Genomic DNA, 25,077 nt, shown 5'->3' with positions numbered 1-25,077 from the left:
GCTTAATAGAACAGGCCGTAAGCAATGAAAATTGTAAACTAGTGGTTTTCGAAGTGTAGCAATCGCGATACCACTATCGCGAGAAAACGCGATACCACTGCTATGCTGTTGCGCCTACGATTACGCCATACAATGTTGCGCAATGTGTAGTTCTAGCCGTATAACAGGTAGCACGCGTCACTCCACACATAGACACACGCACGTCACAATGGCTTCAACTTCATTCAAGAGACGAGGGCTATCACCTGCGGATAAGAAGGACATACTCAGACGATACGATGCATTGCCGGATTCTCAGAAGGTATCACAAGAGGATGCTGCCTCTCATCTAGACGTATCCCGGAGTAGCTTGAATCGGATACTCAAAAACAGGAAAGAAATTTTGGAACTTGAGGATTCTGATCGCAAGCGACAGCGAAAGGGCAAAGCACCTGATGTGGAAAAAGCTCTCGTAAAGTGGATTCACGCTGCCAGAGACAAGAATGCGCCTTTGTCTGGGAAGATCGTGAAAGCTAAATCTGAGGAGCTGGCATCAAAAATGAAGGTGGAGGGATTCAGTGCCACTGAAGGTTGGTTCGATCGCTTTAAGAAGAGAGAAGAGATCGTGCACAAAAGACTGCATGGTGAAGGTCAAACCGCCGACAATCAGTCACGCGACCACTGGCTAGCACAAGTCTGGCCTGATTTGAAGAAACAATATAACTGCGATGAAATTTGGAATGCAGACGAGTCAGGACTGTATATTCGCGCATTGCCAGATGCCACACTCACTTTCAGAAATGATCAGAGAAAGGGCGCGAAAAAACCTAAGGAGAGGATAACCGTTCTGTTTGCCTGTTCAATGACAGGAAAGAAACGCAAGATGTTTGTCATCGGCAAAAGTCAGAATCCGCGGTGCTTTAAAGGTTTGAAGTCACTCCCCGTTTCGAATGAAGCGAATAAATCTGCGTGGATGACCGGTGATCTATTCAGAAAGTGGCTGGCCGAATGGGATAAAGAATTACGTGGTCAGATTCAGCGACTTCTACTGCTGGTTGACAACTGCTCGGCGCACCCACAGAATGTTCAACTGACCAACATACGGCTTGCCTTCTTTCCTCCCAACACCACGGCCCTCATGCAGCCGTGCGATCAGGGCGTGATCCGCGCAGTGAAGGCGCACTACCGCCGCTACATGTGCCAGCGCATAGTCCAACAGATGGATGAGAGTGACAGTTCAGCCACCGCTTGCGTACTGGCGAAGAAAATCAATCTACTTCATGCCATCGAACTTCTGGTTATGTCATGGGAGGCCATCACAAATGTAACAATACGTAACTGCTGGCGTAAAGGAGGTCTATGCGACACAGAAGTTGAGGTCGCGGATACAACTGACGATAACGCTGAGGAAGTGGGTGCCATATTATCTTCAGAGCAATTTGACGAATACATCGACATCGACAGAGATGTTCTGACGTGCGCGGAGGTAACTGACGAAGACATCATTGACCAAGTGATGGAAGGAACGAGTAGCCAAGACAGTGATCCTGAGCATCCTGAGGACGACGAGCCTGCTTCCATTGAGGAACCACCTTCCAATAAGGATATGCGGGTCGCCCTCGAGACCCTGAAACGAGGATTGTACGCCCGCGGTTTCCAGGACTTCCCTCTTATCCAGCGCATTGAGAGGGAAGTCAACCGCAAAATTACGGACTCCTGTTTCCAGACAAAAGTAACAAAATTTTTCTCGTGATTTGAGATGTTTGACTGAAGCAGTGTTGTTTGATTAAAGATATGGACGTCCACAGTCGAAATATCTCTTCTAACTCGTCAGCAGGGTTTTTTTCTGCGTGCATAACTTGGTCGTCGACATGTCTGATAACCATCTACGGTTAATAGAAACTGCGCTTAGTAGAACAGAAGCGCTTCGGCCCAATGGTGTTCTATTAAGCGGAGTGCACTGTATTTGACAAAAAATATAAGCCATTACAAATGTGCCTGTGCTCACCAATGGCCAAGATTTCTGATTCACTCAAGATTTAACAAAGCACAATATCGTAAATCATTCAAATATTTATTATTATCGAACTATCAGGCGCCTGCAAATAGATTCCAACAATTTGTGGAAAGCTCTGAGGTCAATGTTTACTTTCTACCTCATTTGAGCACATAAGGCATATAAAACAATTTTGACAATGCAAGAATACAATGGAAATCAAAAGCAAGGAATGGAGATTCTATTTTAGGCATTTTGATAATATTCTCAGCTGATTTGCAGCGCACAAGTTGTGTGTTAAGCAGCGAGTCATTGAAAAGTTAAAATGGTGATCAAAAGAGTCTCTGTTTTTTTCACCAATCATGAATAAATTAAGGATTTCCGAGCATAAAATAGGAGCCATTCCTCAATGTGTGCTGAAGTCCTTTCAGACCGTATTGGTTTGGGTGTCTGGGCTGCAACTCTGCAGGTCCTTTACCTGCTCAAGTACCCAACTGATGTTCGGCCTCTCCTGGGAGTTGGACACCATTATGGAGCTCAGCAGCAACTGCAGCCCATCTGAGTAACTGGGGGAGAGACACACAAAGAGTGAATTAGGGAGGATGCGAGACATATGATTGACGACAGTGAAAAAGCTCCACTAAATGGGTGTCTTGAGATAAGCGTGACCCGACTCACGAGTGTCTGTCATTCTGACAAATTTTCGTTTTGAGCTCAGCTTGAGATGCGACAGCAGTATGGTGGCAGTGAATTCAGTTCAACCTACTTCACAACAAACAGCAGTTTATTCCCAGTTCAAGTTTCTGTCAAACTAATATAAAACAAAAGAGTATTTCACACAAGACTGTTTAGCATAAAGCTAACGAGAGAGAGAGAGAGAGAGAGAGAGAGACAGAGAGACAGAGAGAGACAGAGAGAGACAGAGAGAGACAGAGACAGAGACATTGAATCATTCTGTCAAGCTACTATTACATAAAGAATCTCAACCTCGGTGTTCAGCGTAATAACTCACCTGCAGGGCTGTGGGATGTTCACAGGGTTCTGAACTGCCAAGGCCACACTGTCGCCTCTCTGAAACACAAGGTCGTAGGGTCCTTCCAGCACCATCATGCAGTACAGCACGCAGCCCAATGACTGGATGAGTACAGCAAGAAGCAAAGTAAGGCAGAGGAGCATTTGATAATTTGACTTTGGAAATAACATTTGCCAATTAAAAGTAAAATATCAGGATTTACCCAAATATCTGTGCGCTCATCAATAACACAGTAGCTTTCCACATTGAAGAACTCAGGTGCACGGTAGGAAATGGTGCATCGCTGGGCAGCCCAATCCTGTAAAGTCATTGCTTCTCTGGTACCCCGGACCTGGAATTGGGTCCCAAATGTGGAAATAAAGCGTTTCCAAGAAAGCTAGACAGTTGCCCCGAATCAGCCCCAACAAGTGAATCTTTTGTCATAGCCATCAACAGTGTGGGCCTGATTTACAAAACTTCCATAAAACGCTAATCTGTCCAAACAAATCAACATGGAAGTTGATCTGCTAACCGGGCATACCTTGGATTGGATTTGCAAAAGGGGCAAATTAGTTGTTTCAATCCAAACGCCCAAAATACTCGCACAGTAGATGGAATACCACATCAGCAATACAATTTTGGAGTTTCTGAATGATCTCATGGGTGACTCGAAGCAAGTATCAAGAAGGAGTCATGCCATACCACCTATGACAAAACTCTTTTTCATTGCATGTTGATCATTTTTATGCACTATGGCAATTATTTCTGTCTTCTCCAAGAGAAATGCTTCAGATGTGATGTCACAAGTTTTAAACATAATGCTACAAGTTCAATGAAACAAAGCATGACTTTTGTGCAGTTGCAACTTGCCGTCTTGCTCCAAATTATTGGAATGATAGACTGTGTTCAACTTGTTCCCCCCTGAAACATCTAACAAATGGTAATGGACAATAGTAACATAAGCTTTCTTTTAATGTGTGTTAGGATAGACCTCCTGAGGGACCCGTTTCAGACAGACCCAGACCTGATGCCAAATTGCTGGATGCTGTAACTTTCCACTGCTACTGCCTTGAATTTCTTTATCTACTGCACCCGAAGCTTACTCAAACTGTATCATACCATTTAAGACCATGGAGTCATACATAGGAACAATACAGAGGCATTGTTTATGCTGGGCCACCCGCTTGCGAGGGCATAAGAATCAGAATCATCTTTATTGGCCAAGTATGTAGAACACACAAGGAATTTGTCTCCGGTATAATAAACAAATGGTATGGAAGGACATTTCGTAATGTAAGTGAACCGTCACTTAGATTACGAAATGCGGTGGTACGACCCAGTAACTACTGTGAGACAATTTGCAAAGCATCAAGCAGAGCTAAAGTGATCAGTGGTAGAATACAATACTATGACAGTTTGAACAGTTGGTGCAGAAAATCATTGAACCATTTTAGAGTGACCAGTAGCAGTATTTGTTGTACAAGAAGAGTGACTTTGTCAGTGACTGTTTAGGGAGTTAATGGCTAGAGGGAAGACGCTGTTTAAGTGTCTGCTGGATTTGGTGCGCATGGATCATTCATTCAAAAGGGGTCAAAATGTTTGTTTCTTTCACTCACACTTCCAATGTCATCTCTTCAAACATTTTACATTGCGGTGCTCTCTAAAATTGTCTTTGGTAAAAAAAGCAAAAAACAAAACATTAGAGCTCCTATCGCTAAAGTTTACACCCCTTATTTCAATAAGCCACTCTCCACCACTTGTACACCGGGTGCCAATTGTGCCGCTTTCTTTGTTGACCATGCAAAACTCCCCTCGAACAGTGCGCACAATCTATGAGAGTGAACCTGCAATTTAGTCAAATGTATGATCTTAGTAATCAGGCCATATGCAACGGGTTCTCATGAATTTAATCCCCAAACTTGCCATTTGTTGTTTGTGGAGCAAGTCACTTTTAAAACACACAACACAATTTTCTCAATAAACATTATTAGACAAGTTATCTAATCCGACCAGTCTGTCGAGATGGGTCACAAACCAGCCAGCTGTACTGTATCTTAAATTACACACTTCAGGATATGTTAATCGAGTCTTCTCATAAATATTCTAAATGCTCAAGGCCTCTTACCTCAATGCGGGCTCTATTCATAGAGCCCAAATCCATCAGGACGGGGATGTCATCCTCATTCAGAAGCACATTTGTAGGTTTAAGGTCTCTGACCAAATACATTGAGACGATTAGTATTCATATCTTATTCATTCTGAGACTGAAAGATTGCAGTGGTACCTTGACTGGGGTTCCTACAGCTTAAGAAAAGTTAAATTCAAGACTCTTATTCCATTTGAAATGAAATGTAAAACCAACTCCACAATGTTTCCACTGCCCATGTTGTGTAAATTTACTCCAGTACATTAATAATGCACATATTTTCTTGGCCAAAAACACATCACTCGTTTGTTGGTCGTGACTGCATAATGTTACAGAGACAGTCTTTACGACTGTCAGGTTAGTTAGAGATTTGAGACTATTTACAATCATTACACGATTGAAGTGTTGACATTTTTCAAGACTTTTGAAACTCCTATGCCAATGTACCACTGTATTTGAGTGCAGGATTGTATGAAACGTTCTTACCGATGAGCATAACCTTTGTCATGGATGGCCTTGAGTCCTGAACAGATCCCACGAAAGATTTTTAAAATCTGTTTTTCAGGCATGTAGCTCCCATTTTCCCGAAGCTTCTCCAGAACTGACCACAGACTTCCCTTCTGTGGACAGAAGGGACCACACAGACAGTATGACAGTATTGTTGTTGCTTTGCCAAAATAAATAAATACAATAATTGAAGAAGCAACTTACTCTTATGTAAGGCAGAAGCAACCAGGCTTCACTCTTTCCATTCCGCTCAACAAAGGTGTGTGCCACGAGGCTAAGTATATTGGGGTGATTAAACATCTGATGCATTTCCACTTCCGTCTGGGCTTCCTGACGGCCTTCTCGATCATGACACAGGATTCTCTTGAGGGCATAGAATCGACCATCCTTTACCCCCTCAACAAGGTCCACGTAACTGAAACCACTGGAGAGAGAAATTATGAATAATTCAGCATTTTGTTGAAATGCAACTTTTGTCAAAAAAATGCAAATGCCTTTGCAAACCGATGTGTGTTTGCATCAAAAAGGGACCATATGTGTCATCTTACCCCTCGTCAAGTTTCTGCAAGAAGTAGTATTTTTTGCTGTCAATGGTGATGGAGCCACGGGAGCAGATGCACATAGTCTGCCCCATCTTGACTGGAACATTACATTATTTAAAATCTAGAAATAAATATAAAGCTCATTAGAGAGATGGAAATTAATTTATTCAACAATATTTTGCACAAGGATCGCAATCGTCATGTTTTGCGATGGCGGGCGGTGAGTTTAGTACCTGGGTCTACAGACTTAATAATACATCTCTCTCTCTCTCTCTCTCTCTCTCTCTCTCTCTCTCTCTCTCTCTCTCTCTCTCTCTCTCTCTCTCTCTCTCTCTCTCTCTCTCTCTCTCTCTCTCTCTCTCTCTCTCTCTCTCTCTCTCTCTCTCTCTCTCTCTCTCTCTCTCTCTCTCTCTCTCTCTCTCTCTCTCTCTCTCTCTCTCTCTCTCTCTCTCTCTCTCTCTCTCTCTCTCTCTCTCTCTCTCTCTCTCTCTCTCTCTCTCTCTCTCTCTCTCTCTCTCTCTCTCTCTCTCTCTCTCACCCCCCCCCTCACACACACACACACAAATAGTTTTAAGTTGTAATATCACCATTCACCAGGAGATCACAGACATGGCTTAGTTGCACTTGCACCGGGTCTTATACTATGCTATACTACTGTCCAACGTGAGTAGGCCGAATAATTATTTGCAGATTTGGAATAACATTTACAATACAATACAATACATGCAAATTTTTATTTTTAGCATCCACATACAAATACTGGAGGCAGTGCATCCAAGAAATATGCTAGGAAATATGAATGGTGAAAAAAAAAAATCAGAATTCAGGATTTGAATACATGCAGTGATCATGTTTAGGCCATCAGAAAATGCCTTGCCAGGTGTTTTGGAAGTGAAGAATGAAACATTTTAATGATTGTATTTACATAATTCGCCTTGGGGACGGAGTCAACCAAATGTAGCCTAACGCGGCTAAGAGTGTCGGAAGATCTAAACTGCATCACGCAGATATGTTGTATTTTGACCTTTTATTACTGTTAAATCAGTGAGCAAAAATATTACGTCTTCACAATGTGTATGTTTACAGATCTAAATTTGTAATTACGGGACTGGAGACAAAATTCTCTCTCCACGACATTCTCACCTAATGTAAACATAGAGCAACTTTCACAAAACGCCAGCATGAATGTGAGCAGTTTTGGGTCATTTGTTACCTAATAATTGCGAGACATGATGCGCTAACATGGAGCAATGGCTGGAAGCTTACCTGTTGAAGATCAGCAGGCATCCTGCGTTCCGGTTATATGACGTCACGGACTGGTATTCTTCTTCTGTACCAACTATAAGAGTAATCCTTTGTGCGAGCGCCAACATGACAGCTGATGTCCAAACTGTGTAATTGCACTACTGTTGAGCGAAGGAAAATTGATGGAAAGCTGTCATTTATATCCATGACCATAATGTATCTGTGCGCTTTTTTCCCCCTCATTCGTAGAACACTTTTACTACTGGGACAACTGCGTGTTACAAAGCGGCAAAACTGGTTATTTTCTTCTCTGTTTACTTCTGCATACCAAATGGTAGCAACACATTAATAATAACCATACGCGTGGAACATAAGGAACAACTATTTTGTTGTTGAAGGCTTATAAAATATGATTTTTGATCATACAGATGTCACAGGGCGAGATCTGTACCTGCAAAATGAAGCACATTTAAAACAAAACTAAGTTTCCTTTATTCTGAAACTTTGATTCATGAGTAATCATGCAAGCATTGACATTTTGAAAATATGTGTACGGCAGCTCACGTTTTGATATTATTATGGGGATTTTCTTGAGGCAGGACATACTTCATTGCACGGAAAAGGGAAAGTAGGTAAGTAAGGTATAGTGAGTACTTTAGCCACTTCTGATTATTAAGTGATATTTCCAAACAAGTGGTGAAAAAAGACGACGCATTTATTCATTGGTGGCGCTAAAACGCACACAATCGAAATTAGAGCGAAGAAGATGTTCGAGCAGCTACAGCCCATTCATTCAAAATGGCGAACATGGAACGCAACAGGAGAGACCACCGCGACGACGGAGGTGATATCTGTGCCATTTTAATTTCTTTTACTAATCTTATACACGCATTTAAATTAGTCTTTGTTTGCATTGCTTCCCATATTCCTAAATCAGGAAAAAGGACGTCACTTATGGAGCCCTTCCTAAAATATAACGCGCTAACGAATCAAGTGTTGTTTAGCGAAGATACCATTGTGTTGACGTCGGTTGGAATTACGTTGAAAAAAAAACAATGATCAGCTGTTAATCAACGTATTAGTGTACCTACGCGCATTTTTTAACAAATGGTGAAAATCTATTTACGATAGGTATCGATGCTCATACTCGAAGCAGTTGTGAACAAATTTCAAGATGGGCAATGCACGCATGAACAAAATTTAAGCGTTTTATGTGTCACATTTTGTGGCGACAAACATAGCCGCGCAGGTAATTCTGTTATTTAGCTCATTGTAATAAAACTGTTGTTCACCTTGGTGAGTTGTCTTGCCTCAAGCAGGGCCGCTGGAGGAGGGAGGCAGAGTGAAAACTAAGCCTGTCTCTTGTAGCACGGTGGGCGGAGGAGCGAGCAAACTCAAACGCACATCACAGCATCTTTCATCAGACGATGAGGACGAAACCCCGTCAGAGACACCAGCGCCGCGCAAAGCCTCCAAAATAGGCTTCGGCATGAGCAGCAATAAATCTAATCCTATATCGATCAAGCTTGGTGCAAGTGTAAGTAGGTTAAGTATTCGATTTGGTTACTTATTGAATTGGTTGTGAGGGGCAGGCTCACCTTCTGGGGGACCGTTTGTGGTTTGAATCTGGACTTTGGCCTTTCTGGGTGGAGTTTGTATATTTTCTGGCTTCCTTCCATATTATAAAAAACCTATTAGAGCAATTGAAGACTCAGAATTGTTCTATGGGGTGATTGTGAATCTTTGTCTATACCTTTGGCAAGGGTCGTCACACTCTGTACTTCCCTGTTTTGTTCCCACCTTCAAAGTCACCTGCATCTCAATCAATCAATATGTCAACCGTGTTTAACTTTATCCGTCTTTATTACATCGTGTCATCATCTGCAGAGGTTAAAACAAGTAATAACCTCATTTTGATAAATATGAGTATAACATGCAGATATGTTTTCAATGGTAGGGAGCACAAGTAAAATGTTTTCAGAAAAGGATATACTAGAGCAGGGGTCTCCAACGTGGTGCCCGCGAGCACCAGGTAGCCCGTGAGGACCACACCAGTAGCCCGCCAGTGCTAGGATTGTGATTTGCTCGTAGAAATTATGATTTAAAAATGCAAACATGGGCAGTATTATATATTCTATAGCTACCTATTTAGCTATCTAACTAGCTAGCTACAGTATACATCTAGCTAGCTAATGTTCTAATATTATTAAATGTAATTTGTACAAATGTTAATTTAGACGTGTATCAATTTAGTAGCCCTTCACACAATCAGGACACATGAAGTAGCTCTCACTCTCAAAAAGTTTGGTGACCCCTGTACTAGAGTAAGGTACAAACCTATGGAAATAAATCTACCTAAGTACATAAATAGAGCATTTGTACGTCTTATTTCCCACCACAAGATTTAAGGGAGGGCACAGATTGGCCTTCAAGATACCAAAAGCAAAGCAAGACTCTTTAGAATCTTTGTTTTTTCTTGTCCTTGAGAGATTAGCAGAAAGCGTTTGTCAGCTAGCATTGGCTTTTCTCACGCACGACCTGAATGAGGGCTGCCAATATAGAGTTGCTCTTGAGGAAACGTGCTAAAATCCATATTTATGCATTATGCTGTAAAGTTTCACTTGTCTCTCTTCTCACAATGTTGCCTTAGAAACCTAAAGAGCCTGTACCAGCAGCCCCTCCAAAAAAGCTTGGACTGGCATCGGTTTTCAATGAGGATGATGATGTAAGTACTGAAATCACTTTTTTTTTTAACTAACGCAGGGGTGTCCAAACTTTTTGCCAAGGGGGCCAGATTTTATGTGGTAAAATGTCGGGGGGGCCGACCTTGGCTGACATTCTTTACATTGAACAACAATATTGTTCAACAAATTTTAGTAAACCAGTCTGTTTCACATTTCCATTTTTATTTCAACAATCTTAAGAATTTCTTTTGGTTCATTTGAAACAGGTGTATCACATGCAACTGCTTATTCACTTGACTTTTTCTTAAACAGAAGTCTCCTGAGTGCAAATTGATTGATATGAAACATAAAATGTATCACCATGACTTTTCAATAGTCACAAAACCTTTGACTCGAACAATAGGGAAATGAACAAGCAATACACATATCCACAACTGCAAGGATCATTTGAAATATGACATATCAGTCAATATAAACACGGAGTGATGTCTTGTTAACTCGTGAGTGATGCCCTCTAGTGTCTAAATGCTATTACTCATTTAGTGAATGCTATTACTCATTTAGCCACTAGAGGGAAGCAGTACTCTATGAAACATCACTCACCAGTCTACGAGACCTCAGTCAATGCAACACGTGTTCCATTGCGCCCAACCTGCGGGCCAGACGGCACTGATTTTATGACAGGGGCCGAGGGCCGGATGAAATTCGACCGCGGGCCGGACTTTGGACATGCCTGAACTAACGAGACAATCATGAATGGAATTTCTTGCTTTTTAGCTTTTGAAATATTAGAGATATTGTGAGCTAAAAGCTTTCATATGACTCGGAGAAGCAAGGTGATGGGGTAGACCCTTGTCTTTTTCTTCCTGCGAAGATAATAAATATTCTTAAAGACACACGTCAGAATTAGATACTGTTTCTTCATCCCACATGGACAAACACATACCAACAACAGGAAACACATTGACGCAAATGACCGTTCCTGTTGACATGCTCCACATACAGTATACAGTACATGTACGGCTCTCACTGGCCGGAAGGCCACCAATATAAATAAGCCGATAAATACAATGTTCTCATTTTGCAGAGCGAGCCGGAGGAGATGCCCCCAGAGGCAAAGATGAGGATGAAGAACATCGGCAGGTACTTCACGACTACATTGTTTTATTTCAGCCTAATCCTGTCATTCTAGACGCGACAGTGAACTTTCACATAAAAGTATTGCTTTGGAATTTTTGTGGCGTCTTTGTGCCAGTTAACTGCGTGGAAGTGAGTTGAGGAGCGCCATTCAGACAAAAGTTGTGCTTCGCTGCCCTTTTGTTGCATCCTGGTGCCAAGGAACTATGTGAAAGTTCAAACTCCGATCCTTGATGGCCACATTTTTTAATTTTTCCCTCCTCCATCACACCCGATTCAAATGATCAGCCCATCAGCAAGCTCGGCGGGAGCCTGAGAACGATCTTTTGAATCAGGTGTGTTGGAGGAGGGAAACGTGTAAAACATGCAGGACCGCGGCCTTCGAGGACTGGAGTTTGACAATTGTACTTTAGCGGTATGTAAAATCAAAATAATCACATGAATTAAATGTTAACGGTACAATTCTTATACATTGAATAGTTATTAAGGTAGAGTTGTTTCCTCTATTTCAGTGCTGGTTTCCACAATTCATTTCACTCCCTTTTTGGAGAGCTGTATACAGTATTTATTTCCGTTTTAAGATTCAACAAGTTCTGTTAAAAGTAAATCAAAACCAGAGACTCACCATATTAGGATTGAGTACAGGTCAGGTGCTGTTTTTTTTTGTTTAGTTTTTTTTTTTACCATCAAGTCAAGTTCAGTCAACATTTAACATGTTATTAATCTGGAATCTTTTTAGGGAGACGCCGACATCAGCTGGACCGAACTCCTTCAACAAGGGCAAGCAGGGCTTCTCTGATAATCAAAAACTTTGGGAGAGGAAGTTGAAGGCGCACACAGACAAATAGTGAAACAAAACCTTTTTTTCCCCCCCTTCTTCTTACATTATGGTTAAATCCCACCTGGGATCTCTACAAAGGCTTCAATTATTGGAGTCTCCACTTTGAGGCTGCCCTAACAAGCATGCCTTTTAGTGTTCTCTGTTTAGGACCTTACATCTGTGTTGCTGAGCAATGAGAAACGCAGCATTATGTGATGAAGTCAACTGTGTAACATTTGCTGCACATTACATCGAATGGCCAATAAGAAAGGTTCACATCTCCCGCTTCTTCCTGCTTCTTCGTACGCGTACCTGGCGAAAGTGTACTTTACTTTTGAGCAGTTTTGTGTATACATGTAAATAGCAGTTTGATTCAGTTTTGTTTTGTTGTTGTGCGCTTGTTTTATCCATAGTAAAATTGCAAAGCGGTAGAACATTTCCGGTGACTTTCCATGGGAGGTTAGCATTTGAATTATAATTATAATGAAATCCAAGCGATGGCTTGTGGGTGCAAAACCTCGTAAAAGAACACTCATAAGGCCAGGTTCCTCCGTAGGTGGTTGTTTTAGTCAGGAATCTGCTAAAATATAGATTGACCAACGATAAATTCCCTAAGAAACAACCTTTAATTTTTGTGAAGTATTGGTTTATTCCCATTAATTCCTATGGAAAGTTGCCGACGTTGAACATTTGCAACCCAAGTACTCAGTTGAATTTGTTGTATTCAAGAATGACTGTGACAGTTCTTTCTGTTTTAGTTACCTAATTTTTTTTTTTTTTTTAATCGCCAGCTGTGCCAGTTTATACCCCTTCCTTAAACTCCTGTGTTGTATTTTGGTGTTTTATCACATCATGAAACTACACACGTCTCTCATTTTAGTGGTCAGACAAATAAATAAATAAATATGTTGAAACCAAGTGTGAAACCATGCAAATGTCTGCCCCTTCCCATTCATCCTCCTCATTACATGTTATGTCTTGTGACTTGTTGTAACTGTCATATGCTTATTTATGTGCTAGGGTCTTTTTTTATCCTGGACTTCAATTATGCTCAGAAGAGGATAGTTCGAGCATGTTTTTTTTCCCTCTCCCTACCTTGTGGTTTCCTTTCTGAACTCTGACTGTAAATTTCCCCATTGCGGGACAAATAAAGGATAAAGGATAGCTTAAAAAAATAATGCTAGCGATAAGCCAAAGTCATAGACAAGAGTTACCAGAAATCAACCTTTTAATTGATACGATACAAAAAAAAGGATATACCCTAAGGAAGAACAACATAAATCACTAATAAGATGTGCATTTTGTTTTTGTTTTTTGCTTTTTTCTTGTTTTAATTCTGTTACCTGCAACTTTGAAATCAATACACATTTGAATTTAAGAATTGGTAACTTGAACTCTGACTACACACTATAAAAGATTGTTTTAACAGCCCAATAAACACTTTGGAAGATGTTTTTGTTTGGAATAAAAAATGTAAACACCAGCATCACCACATAAAAACATTGAAGTTTCCTCTCAAAGTTAACATTTTTTTTTCCTGTCAGACAATCTATTCATCATTGCGTTTTGCTTGCTGATGCTGTTCATCTGTACTCGAATTTGCTCCGATACTATGACACGGATGGCCGTATGGCAGATGAATACTTCTGAAAACAAGTGGAATCAGTGCATCCCCGTTCCTTACTCTTGGTTTCTGTGATCATTGTGTCCAAAATGGGCATGTGATATGACTCCAGTGACAAGTCTTACTTTGTTTTTGGGTAAGGCCTTCCTCAGCAACGTCCAGAATTTGCCATTCACTTTTTCACTTTGTCCCAAATTCCAGTCCAGGCTGGGAAGCACCGTCAATGCCCTTCGGACCATTGGGGGCAGAGGGGAATCTGGCTCTACGAAACATTTGGAAGTTCTACTTGTCCGTATCAGCAAAAGTTTGAGAGTTGAGCTCTGCAACAAAATCTTGAAAGACAAAAAAAAAAAGAGTTATTAGTGGTTTTCCTGTGATGAATCAAACTTAAATGATTAGCAAAATCAAATGTACTGTTAGCTTCAGATATTTTTGGACAATGACAGGGTTTGATTCTTCCCTGCATACACTGCCATTATACATTTGACTGAATTCATGATATAATTTAACAGGCTTCACAAAAATGTGGGATTCACCATTCAAGAAATTACAATCATTATGCAGACCACATTTGACATATTTACTCCCAAATGTATACAGTCATAGAAGGAAAAGCCTTTGCAGAGAGATTTTTGTGTGTATGTGAGATGAGCAAGAGGTTCCCTGGTGAGTGTGAGAATTTGTATCGATGTGTTAGAGCGGTGCTCTCCAACCACAGGTCCGTGGATGCATTTTGGGGTTTTTTTGTAGCGGAGCATGTATGCCACAAATGCTCCCACTGTATGTTATCGCCCGGGCAGGAATATTCATCAGCTACTTGTTGATTACCAGCTGGGTAACGACGGGAACATAGGCCTCAGTGTCATGTGCAATGCTGTGGAAAACAATAAATTTGCTCAAAATACGGCCAATGAGAAAGGTCTAAATGATGAATAGAAGAGGCTCAAGGATGGAGACCTGGGGAACGGCAGTGGTAACTGAGAAAGGATTGGATTGCTTATTTGGCGTGCGTGTCTGCCTTAGTTTGGTTTGTGTAAGTGGGTGATAGCTGAAAAGTTCAACTTTTCCATTTTTAATGTAACAGGTTTTGACTTGCCTGAATTCCTGATTCCAGAACAAACACAGCATTGCTGTTGGACAAGTATTCAGCAGACACAACACAGATGAGGATTTGACTTCTTCTGATTGCATGCATCACATCGTTCGTGTAGGCTGCCAAACAAAAATAGACGTTATTAGAAACCAAGACCCCAGTCGCGTGCATGTGTAGTGAGAATTGATCCTCTGACCTCCACCAGGAAGCATGTCCCTCTCCAGTAAACAGAGGCGATACCCCCACACGTCTTCCAAAACCATGGGAATCAGCATCTCTGGTGGCCTCAAATCATCAATAACATGCTGAAAGTTGAATGGCTCAAGTGTGGATGGATAATCTGCAAAATGAATATGTTGTTTTTGTTTTGTTTTGTTTTTCCTCCTCCAACCACAGTTGACCTGAAAACGTGCCCCATATACCATCCGATTCTGGTCCTGATCGTGAGAAGAGCGTCAAACCTGCCTGCTCATGTGGAGTGGTCCACACATAAGACAAGAACACATCAAACTCTTTCTCATCTGATAGACAGGGGGAAAAAAGAAATACAATGAGGGATTTTAAATACATTTCAATTCACAGCTGCTGCCTAACTCAAAAAAGTTGTTTTAACTGTTACATATTAATATTTAGCATGTACCATCTGATCATTCTTTGGCTGATTTAGTCTTTCACTCAAGATTACTCCTTGATTCTTGAAAGGCAAGGGTGCATGTTTTTGCAGGCGCACGTGCTATGCACACAGACAGTTCTCGGGGCCCATTCAAAATCCAAGGAGAACGCTTTCTCATAAAAATATGTAAATTAATTTGACTCTTTTGCAAGTTACACGTGACATTCAAAGACCAACATGTGCATGTGTTTGCTAAACTCTTGTACCTCCAAAATGATCACTTAAAAAAAAACTGTGTTCAACATTTAACATTATCTCATCAAATGTGACCAAGCCCTTTTCATTTTCACCTAAGATTAAAAAAAAAAGCCCAGTGCTAGCGATATGTATATGACTTTTTGTCCCTATTTCGGCACTCCCTTACTGCCTAAGTGGTTCAAGATTCCCCCCATTGGTAAATCTAAAATCCATTTTAACGGACATAGGTCAAATTTAGTGTACAGGATACAAATTTTGGAGCACTTGTATAAAACATTTTCATTTTTGTGTATTTTGGGGTCACTTTAGGAAAAGTAACCAGATATCGGTGTGGAAGAATGATATGTAGGATATATGTACATATATATTTTTATCACTTTTAAATATCAAAATGGGCTTTATTTGGAAAAAGCAAGTACTGCTACTCACATCTTATATTATTATGTTCTATCGAGGTGACGTGATCTACTTCGGACTGTTTTGAGAACTCAAGTTTCCGGGTGTGGTCGAATTTTGAGTTGTTCTGAAACCACATCCTGTGAAGATGAATGTCTGCATGCGTTGTTGGTTTGCCATTGGACATATACTGATATGTCTACCACAATATGTGTGCTCGCGTGTGTGCACACAATGAATTCTCACCTTCATCAAGCTTTCCACTTTGAAAGTGTGATTTGTAGATTAGTTGGAGTTCCAACCATTTCACATGCAAAACAATGCCCACTCCAGCGACCAACAGCAGTGATGCAATGGGATAACCAACTAGTGATGGCCATTTCTCTAGAAGGAAGACATACTGGTTATATTGTAGGTTGTCTACAAAAAGTGTAATACTGAGAAAAAAATTTGGGGCTTTTCAGGGGTACACTAGCAGGATCAAGCTTGACTTAATCTACAAACCCCGGACCTTTTCTGTCATGATCCACACCTAGAGAAAATGAATAAGCCTCAACCAAAGGCTCTTCAAGCTTCTAAAATGAACAGGAATGAAAAAGCATACTCAACCACAGCTGTAACAATGTCCAGCATGTATAGTTAAGCATAAAACGTAAATCACAAGAAATAAAGCCAAAGTAATGAGTTAACAAGACTATTGTAAACAAGCTGCTGATTCACACATAACAAGTGCAAATATTCAGCTAAATGTGCAAAACGGGCTAGCTCGACACAAAATTAACACTAAACAACAACAGGTGCCTCTTTGAGCTCTTTCTCTGTATTTTCTATATTATTACATTATTTTATACAATTATTAGTTCAGTATGTGATTTATACACTATGGAAATGTGTGCATTATATATTATGTAAGACTTTTTAAATGACATTACACTTTGACATCACACATACTTGTCGGGAGCTAAAGCTGAACCTTCCTGGATGATGGCAACACATGCAAACAAACCGAGACACGGGGACTGGAGTCATAGTGATTTGGACTCAAGCGACTATTTTGATAACTTTTAATTTCACAAAAACTCAAAGACTTGACTTGGACTTAGACTTGGGTGTTTATGGCTCGCTGTAGGTGGAAAATGTTATTGTGTGCAGTTAAAGGAATTGAATAACAGCTGGGTGGCACGGTAATCGACTGGATTGCACGTCGGCCTCACAGCGCAGAGGTGCAGGGTTCGATTCTGGCTCCGGCCTTCATGTGCGAGGTTTGCATGTTCTCCCTGTGCCTGCGTGGGTTTTTCTCCGGGTACTCCGGTTTCCTCCCACATTCCAAAAACATGCAGGTTAATGGAACACTTATAGGAACACTCTAAATTTTCCCAAAGTGTGATTGTGATAACGGCTAGCCACTGACAATAAATGTAGTAAGAACTTGTGTTTTGTACTACAATAATGTGACAACAAAATAAAATAAGCCTACTTTTATTTTTCCTCTTGAGCTTGACCGTGGCGTTCCTGTTGCCAACAGCGTTTGAGGCCATGCAAGTGTACGTGTGATTGAGATGAAGAGGCGTCACCTCCCGTATGATATCGGTGTGGTTGACCATGAACTCTTTAAATGTCACCTTTCTTGTCACCTGTCTGGATCAAAGAGAATACAAATTCATTTATGTTTCAAAATGTAAACATTCCCTCTGTTATCAGCAGTTACTAAATATGTGACAGTGACTCACTGCTGGCTCTCTGTGCGTAGCAGAGTTCTGTTCTCCACATTGCCTCCGTAGTTTATGTACCACTGCACTCGTGGTGAAAAGTTGAGTTCAAAAGGAAAATGTACCAGACATGTCATAGTGTGGGGCTCTCCTAAAACGGGGGAGGAGATGATAAATAGCAATCATTAGGGCTTTACATGTCATGTAACAATTCAGCTTAACAGTGAAAATGAAGCACGCCGTAATACTACATTATCAAGAGTTGGATTAAGTCAGGAAAGTCCCTCTGAAGGCCCAGGTAGCAAAAGCACAGCCCTCAATTGGTTTTAATGCCACAAAGTAAGATGATCTAATTTGGTTGTACAGTGCTTACCGAACTCCACTTCCTGTGCTGTGCTGTTGTCCGGTAATGTGATCCTTGGAGGAGCACTCACTTCTTTAAAGGCTGATGAAAGGACATGTGCTCATTGATTATTATTATTTTTTAAAGAAAGCAAATAGATAAAGTTCAAATTTTACCGCATTACAATAACTGGATATGGATGGAAAAAACCAAGTACAGTACACTCCCACACATTCCAAGCAAATTCAGATAATCACATTGTTTAACCCCTCCTCTGTCAGTCGGTGAAAATATCAGTCGATGTTTTTATTGCCAAAGCAATTTATGTCTTACCTAGGCACCATCTTGTGGAATCTTGGTGCCAAGGAACTATGTTTTAGTGAATTGAGAAGTTTCATTTTAATAAAAGTAGTGCTTTCCCCTCATCTTGGTGCCCAGGATGACTATGTTGAAGTCAGTTGAGAAGTTTCCTTAAGACAAAAGTATTTTTTGATGCCAATTTGTGCCATTTTGGGGCCAAGGAACTACATAAAAGTGGTGCTTTGCCACCATATAATGGCCTCATGGTACCAAGGAAGTATGTCAAAGTGAGTCGATGAGCTATATTTAGGCAAACGTAGTGCTTTGCCACCACCTTGTGACATCTTGGTGCTAGGGCAGCATGTTGAAGTGAGTTGAGGAGCTTCATTTAGACTAACGTAGTGCTTGATCACCATTTTGTGGCAATTACAGTGTAAATAAATTGTATAATTTTTAGGGCTCAAAGCCTCAGCCAAGGCCTCAGTCTCTATCCGCCTTAATGACAGGGGGACACTGTGAAGCTAACAGGGTATTACCGATAAAAATGAAAATGTAAAGCGTACACTCATTTTAAATGTTCTACTGTATCACACACACACACACACAGACACACACACACACAAGGGGTCACTTACGTATGGCTGTTATGGTAACAGGCCTCCTGAAGGTCCATTCTACTCCTTGTTCTACAAAGTGTGTATCACAAAAATATTGCCCTGTGTCGTAGTGGCTAACTGTGCAGAGATGTAACTGGCCATTCTTCACGCAGAGGTCACGATACATTTTTGACATCCTTTCGTCACCCTGAGTAAAAGCATACCCAAGTTCTTCTATTGTCATGAAGATTTTTGGATGCAGCATATGTCTGCCTATGTCTCACCTTGTACCATGTGACACCTGTGCTCTCTGTACAGTTGAAACCGGGGCAGGGGATCGTTCCTCCTGCACCAGCAAGCAGCATGACACCCCCCTCCTCAGCTATGTAACATGGCAGGCGCTGTTTGTCCAACACCTGGAGGTAAAGGAATATTTTGCTGCCGTTCGACAGCACAAACATGTATTTCATCGGAAATTCAGTAGGAAATTGTGAGAAAAACACAAAGCACACTCTTTGGGGAGAAAAAGCTCAAGATGATTAAATACACATTTATTTAACTTAAAGGTTGAAATACATCTGAACTGTACTGTGATTAAATGTTTGAATACAAACACCAATATACCCTGAGTGACTATTTAAAGTTATTTTAATTTTAAAGTGTTCTCATGAAACAGTGGAAAAAAATGTCAAAAGAATGTATCAATAACCACAGTCACAAATGTGAAATTAAGAACCTATAAATGTGTGACTGAAGTCACAAAGGAGTCACGAAAATCCAAAAATGCATGACTGAGGTCACAAATGTGTATCGGGAAATACAAACGCATGTCTGATGTCAAAAATGTGACAAATGTGCTTTTCAACTTTCTTTGCTGTATGCATTTCCACTAATAAAGTGACTCTGAAAAGTGGGATACACGCTACCCCGAGTGGTACGTGGACTACCTCCAGCAGAATGCGAAAGAATCACTGATAAAATGCATCATGTTACAGCAGGTTGAACTTGACATACATTTGCACTTTTACTTTTAGAATAGTTTGTTTTCAAATGTACCGGTAAATAAATTTGAAAACAATGTAAAATCATTATCAAATGTTATTATTTTTTATGTGGTATAAAACAATTGGCATAAAAAGTTTGAGAACCACCACTCTAATCCAACCGCACAGAAAATAAGCAGCATTACCCAGTAAGCAAAGTGTAATTTCCTGAATGTTTGGCTTCGATTAGGAACTCGCTCCCACAGTCAAAACTAAAGGATCCATCTTCTTTTCTGTCTCCTGTAATCTGGTACCATGTCACCACCGTGTTGTTGGTGCACGGCATCAGAAACATTTCACCCTCCACAACTCGATAGCGCTGCTGCGGCATCGTCATGCGAGGTCCTGGAGACAATAACAGAGAAAATATCTTTGGTTTAAACAACAAGCATATTATTTTTTTTCCAAAACAATACCTGTTTTGTAATGTTGATTGCTTTTCACACAGCATCCTTCCAAGAAAATGGGAAATACCCAAAACAGCAAAACGTATCCAGTTTGCATCACGTTGATATGATCACCTCATGACATTGTCAGCACTTTCTCTCAAACCAGCTCGTGCTTTCTGTGTCTTGAGTAGTAGAGCAGCACTTTTCCGAGAGGATGAAGATACTGAAGTAGGTGGAAGCTGAAGTAAGCTGTCGCTTCCTGTGTTGTTGCGTCAACAATGAGATCATGAAAATTGCCCCAGTGTTTGTGTTTGTTGAAAGCTAAAGAACAAATATCATAGTTGTAATCTCGGTCACTTCTTATAAAGCACAACCTGCATATATTGTCTGTAATTAAAATGACACATTTATTAGTTCAAAGGTCAATACAATGTAAACTGTTTGGATGTAGTACCAGGTTATAACAAAACATGCCAGGCAACACTGAGCAATGTTTACTTCTGTTATTGCATTTGCTGCTGCTTCGTGGGTTAACGTAGCTACAGACAATGTGCACGGCAACACATTGAGTATTTCCGGTATGGAGGTGAGGTGGGTTACAAGCTTCCATATTTGCTTTTTGGAGGAAAAATAACCTCATTCTTTAAATGTGTGATAACGTGGGCTTGAGGAATTGATATTGTGAATAGTTCGTATAGCCGGTGCCTCTTAAAGTGGAAATATAATCAAAAATGTTGACCTTTTAAAGACGAGGGGATAGCTCCTAAAGCTAACGTGATGGTGTGCCAGCCGGCTTGACTTTTAATTTGATTAGTAACTGATGGAACCAAGCACGCATTGTGTCTTATTTGGAGAACTGTGTGACGAGAGAATGAGAAACACAAAATGTTGTCTCAGTTGACAAACTTCTTGTCCGGCTAAATTTCTATGATGAAGCGAATATTTGCTCATTGTCTTAGAGTACCCTGTGAACCCTGATTAAAGACAAAAGCAGTGCTTTGCCACCATCTTGGGGTCAAGGAACTATGTTGAAGTGGGTTGAGGAGTTTCATTTCCACAAAAGTGGTGCCTTGCCACCATCTTGTGGCTTCTATATCCAATCATAAACTGTTCAAATGTAAATATAATGAATTAAAAATATTTTTCTTACTTGCATGCTCAGTGCTTGATGCTCAGGGACCAAGTGTTCCAATATGAACCAATGGAGTATACCACGACATTCAACAGTCTCTTGTGAACAAAGGGCTGACGAAACTATCTTTATTGATTCATAGCACACTGCAGGAAGGTTTGATGTAAAGCATCTCATTTTGATACAGTTTGCAACAGGTTGATTTTTTGACACCGGGCCACACTTTCTGAGAATTACCCAAGGTAGCATGAAAGCAACCACTGTCATTTGCAGTTACGGTACTTCATGGTACGATGAAAATATCACCAGACATTGCAAAGAAAACCAAGCGTGATCTCAGGATCTCATCGGATTGTGTGCAAGTGTATTTGAGTTTCTTGAGGACAATTTAACATGGAAGAGCTTCTAAGGGAAAACCTTTGTTTCCAGTGCATGCTACCGGGAGGTGATAGCGGAGCTCCTTCCAGAAAGCGGAAGAACGCGGCAGAGAACTTAAGCCCTTCCATGTGACACAGCTACCCGTCTTCTCAAGGAGCTGGAAGGCCTCTTGTATGCAATCCCATTTTGGTCCTTCTGCATACTCAGGTTTGATGACAACTAAGCTTGTCTTGCGTTCCACTAGGGCTGCATGGATGGCACTCAACAAGCCAGTCTCCAGACTCTGAGCCGCAGGGGAAGGTACCAGGACCACTGATTGGCTTCGTTCTATGCAGTCTAGCAACGCCTCAGGCACAGCTGCGACAAACCAGCAAAATTGTACATTAGCTGATAGGTATTTGACTCAAATTATGAAAATGAAATAGAATACCTTTTCCTGGATGTACATCCCGATCGAAGTGGCATAGTTTATAACCCAAATTGTCTTCTAGAACATTTTTCAGCCACCTTACATCACATTGTTTCAGTCCTGGGACTTTGTTGCTCTTGTAACACATCAGAAACACATCATAGGTCTTCCCATCTAACAGTGAAACAAGAAAAAAAAACCAACATTGTATCACAGTGGTCCATTGCGTTATGAGTAACTCAACATGTGTTTTTCCACATACAAGCCAACTTTCGGCTGATTTTTTAAAGAACTTGAGAGTCGAGCGCTGTATGGTGGCAGTGAACTCCATTCACTTCACAAGAATGAGCAGCTTGGTAGAAATATCCTTCAAAAAAGAGGCTTCAAGCAACTGTTTATTGCCACTTGCAGTTGCTCAAGTTGACTCTTAGACTTAAAGCCTTTATCCATCCATCCATTCACCACCGCTTATCTGGGGTTGGGTCGAAAGACCAACGGCTTTAGCAGGGAAGCCCAGACTTCCCTTACCCCAGCCACTTCTTTCAGCTCTTTCCAGGGGATCTCAAGGCATTCTCAGACCAGCCGGGAGACAGTTTCTCCAGCCGTCCTCACCAGGGAGGCATACAGCAGGCATCTCATCTAGGTCCTCTCAATGTGGAAGAGAAGCGGCTTGACTTGGAGCCCCTCCTGGAAGACCAAGCTTCTCACATTATCTTTAAGGAAAAGCTCGGACACCCCGCGGGGGAAACTCACTTCGGCCACTTGTATCCGGGATCTCGTTCTTTTGGCATATAAATCGACCGGTAAAGAGAGGTTCGCCCTTTGCCTCAGCTCCTTCTTCACCATGACAGACCAATACAAAAAAAGTCTGCATCACCGCAGATGCTGCACCGATTTGTCTGTCTATCTTCCACTCCCCCTGCCCTCCTTCGTGAACAAGACCCCAAGACACTTCAACTTTTCCACTTGGGGCAAGATTTCATTCCTGACCTGAAGAGGGTACTCCACACTTTTCTGACTGAGGACCATTGTTTCAGATTTGTAGTTGCAGATTTTCATCTGCTTCTCACAGTGGGAGTTGTTGATCCCATCTTGAAGAAGTCAACAGCAACACATCATCTGCAAAGAGCAGATGTGCAATACTGGAAACCACACCGGACCGCCCCAATGCCTAGAAATTGTGTCCATAAAGGTTATGAACAGAATTAGTGATAAAGGGCAGCCTTGGCGGAGCCCAAACCTCGCTGGAAAGGAATCCGACTTACTGCCAGCAATGCGAACCCAACTCTGACAACGGTGGTATAGGGACCGAAAAGGTATTAGGGGGTTACAGTACCCCATGCCCTCGAGGCACCCCCTACAGAACTCCTGAGGGACACAGTCGAACGCCTTCTCCAAGTCCACAAAACGCGTGTAGACAGGTTGGGCGAACTGTCACGCACCCCCGAGGACCCTACAAGGGTGTAGAGCTAGTCCACTGTTCCACGGCTGGGAAGAAAACCACACTGCTCCTCCTGAATTGGAACTTCGACTTCTCGATGGACCCTCCTCTCCAGCACACCTGAATAGACCTTACCATGGAGTCTGAGGAGTGGGATCCTTCTGTAGTTGGAACACACAATCCGGTCCCCCTTCTTGAAAAGGACCACCACCGGTCTGTCTCATCTCAACTCAACTCATCTGTATTGATAATATTGCTATTGTGCACAAACGGTAAAATAAAATAAAGATAACAGGTGACTGACTCTCACCTGTGGTTCTCCTGTGGCAGCCCAGAGTGTCTCGTAGAAAGAGAATGATTTCAATTTTGAATTTGACATAGACAATGACAGTCGTAGCCATTACTGCCAAAATAATCACCGGGCTGAGTACCACAGACATGTGGAAAGGCCGAACTGAAAGGAGAAATAAAACACCCAATACAGAAAATAATATAGAGTAGACCGATAATAATATTAAACAGCGGTGGCAGGTCAATGGAGCGCACCGAAGATAAAAATTTTAGGAAAACATTGATCCATCCATCCACTATCTCAACCGCATTTCCTTACAAAATAAGTAATATTTAAAATATATATTTAAGTCGATTATGAGCAGCATGAGCGGGATAAATAGCATATAGTTCATGATAAGTTATTTTGTTCTGTTGTCTGTTTCCATGGACGTAGTTCTGGTTTGGGGCACAAAAATCCTTTGCATTTTAATGTTGGTCATGAAAGTGGAAAACTATATGTCGTTTGAGGTGGAAAAAGGTTTCACAATTATCAAGCTCATTCTTGTCAATTGTACATTGAAAACACTGGATATGGCCACAAGACGTCATCAATGTCATCAATCATGCTCCCAGTCAGCTGCAGAATAGTTGTAAAAATTCTGGTACTGGTTGATAAATGACTGAATGGTTTGGGTCCTGAAGACAATATAGAAATGCTGATTGATTATTAAGGCCAAAGATCTGAAGACTTGGGTCACCTAGTGGAGTCCAGCGTTTAAGCAAACATGGTGAAGCAGCATTTAGCTGTTATGCTGCACACAAATGGAATAAGCAGAAGTGAAGACACCCCGAGTGTTAATGCTTTTAAAACTACTTATCTCCTTATCTGAAATGTGCTGTACTGTATAAATTAAGATGCCTTGCCATCCAAATAACAATAAAAAATATTTATACAGCAGCACATTTTAAATGATTACTTTATCACGATTCCTTGCAATCCGCTTTCCTGTCA

General features: G+C 41.2%; 4 protein-coding genes across 5 annotated transcripts in view; 1 reads left to right on the top strand and 3 right to left on the bottom strand.

Annotated features, from left to right (window-relative positions):
• Positions 1–1,945: 1,945 nt before the first annotated feature.
• Positions 1,946–6,345, bottom strand: stk16 (serine/threonine kinase 16). The gene is made up of 7 exons (XM_052063324.1): positions 6,189–6,345; positions 5,845–6,064; positions 5,620–5,753; positions 5,113–5,200; positions 3,211–3,339; positions 2,988–3,109; positions 1,946–2,541 (listed from the first exon to the last, which is right to left on the bottom strand). The coding sequence occupies exons 1-7, from the start codon at positions 6,272–6,274 to the stop codon at positions 2,403–2,405; spliced, it is 918 nt and encodes a 305-aa protein (XP_051919284.1). The 5' UTR covers positions 6,275–6,345; the 3' UTR covers positions 1,946–2,402.
• Positions 6,346–8,159: 1,814 nt separating this feature from the next.
• On the top strand, positions 8,160–12,972 carry LOC127599412 (PEST proteolytic signal-containing nuclear protein-like). Its single transcript, XM_052063380.1, has 5 exons — positions 8,160–8,271; positions 8,747–8,964; positions 10,078–10,152; positions 11,199–11,254; positions 11,988–12,972. The coding sequence occupies exons 1-5, from the start codon at positions 8,226–8,228 to the stop codon at positions 12,094–12,096; spliced, it is 504 nt and encodes a 167-aa protein (XP_051919340.1). The 5' UTR covers positions 8,160–8,225; the 3' UTR covers positions 12,097–12,972.
• On the bottom strand, positions 9,180–20,657 carry LOC127599295 (interleukin-18 receptor accessory protein-like). Of its 2 annotated transcripts, XM_052063161.1 has the most exons (13): positions 20,460–20,657; positions 20,190–20,388; positions 19,285–19,438; positions 19,040–19,208; positions 18,135–18,206; positions 17,783–17,912; positions 17,530–17,690; positions 16,299–16,436; positions 15,208–15,306; positions 14,982–15,125; positions 14,789–14,904; positions 13,818–14,024; positions 9,180–9,308 (listed from the first exon to the last, which is right to left on the bottom strand). In XM_052063161.1, the coding sequence occupies exons 1-13, from the start codon at positions 20,545–20,547 to the stop codon at positions 9,279–9,281; spliced, it is 1,707 nt and encodes a 568-aa protein (XP_051919121.1). In that variant the 5' UTR covers positions 20,548–20,657; the 3' UTR covers positions 9,180–9,278. The 2 variants fall into 2 exon arrangements, with proteins under 2 accessions (XP_051919121.1, XP_051919120.1); XM_052063160.1 differs by lacking the exon at positions 9,180–9,308 and having other exon boundaries at positions 12,123–14,024; positions 20,460–20,656.
• Positions 20,658–21,678: 1,021 nt separating this feature from the next.
• Positions 21,679–25,077, bottom strand: part of LOC127599299 (interleukin-18 receptor 1-like) — a 34,752-nt gene continuing 31,353 nt past the window's right edge. Inside the window, exons 10-12 of the mRNA XM_052063177.1 lie at positions 24,103–24,246; positions 22,373–22,525; positions 21,679–22,299 (exon numbers count right to left, since the gene is read on the bottom strand). Coding sequence (XP_051919137.1) covers positions 21,953–22,299; positions 22,373–22,525; positions 24,103–24,246 — 644 coding nt within the window. The 3' untranslated portion in view covers positions 21,679–21,952. The remainder of the gene's footprint in view (positions 22,300–22,372; positions 22,526–24,102; positions 24,247–25,077) is intronic.

This window comes from Hippocampus zosterae, chromosome 4 (genome assembly GCF_025434085.1).
Source record: "Hippocampus zosterae strain Florida chromosome 4, ASM2543408v3, whole genome shotgun sequence".
Taxonomy (NCBI): domain Eukaryota; kingdom Metazoa; phylum Chordata; class Actinopteri; order Syngnathiformes; family Syngnathidae; genus Hippocampus; species Hippocampus zosterae.
This window is presented reverse-complemented; position numbering and strand designations above follow the sequence as displayed.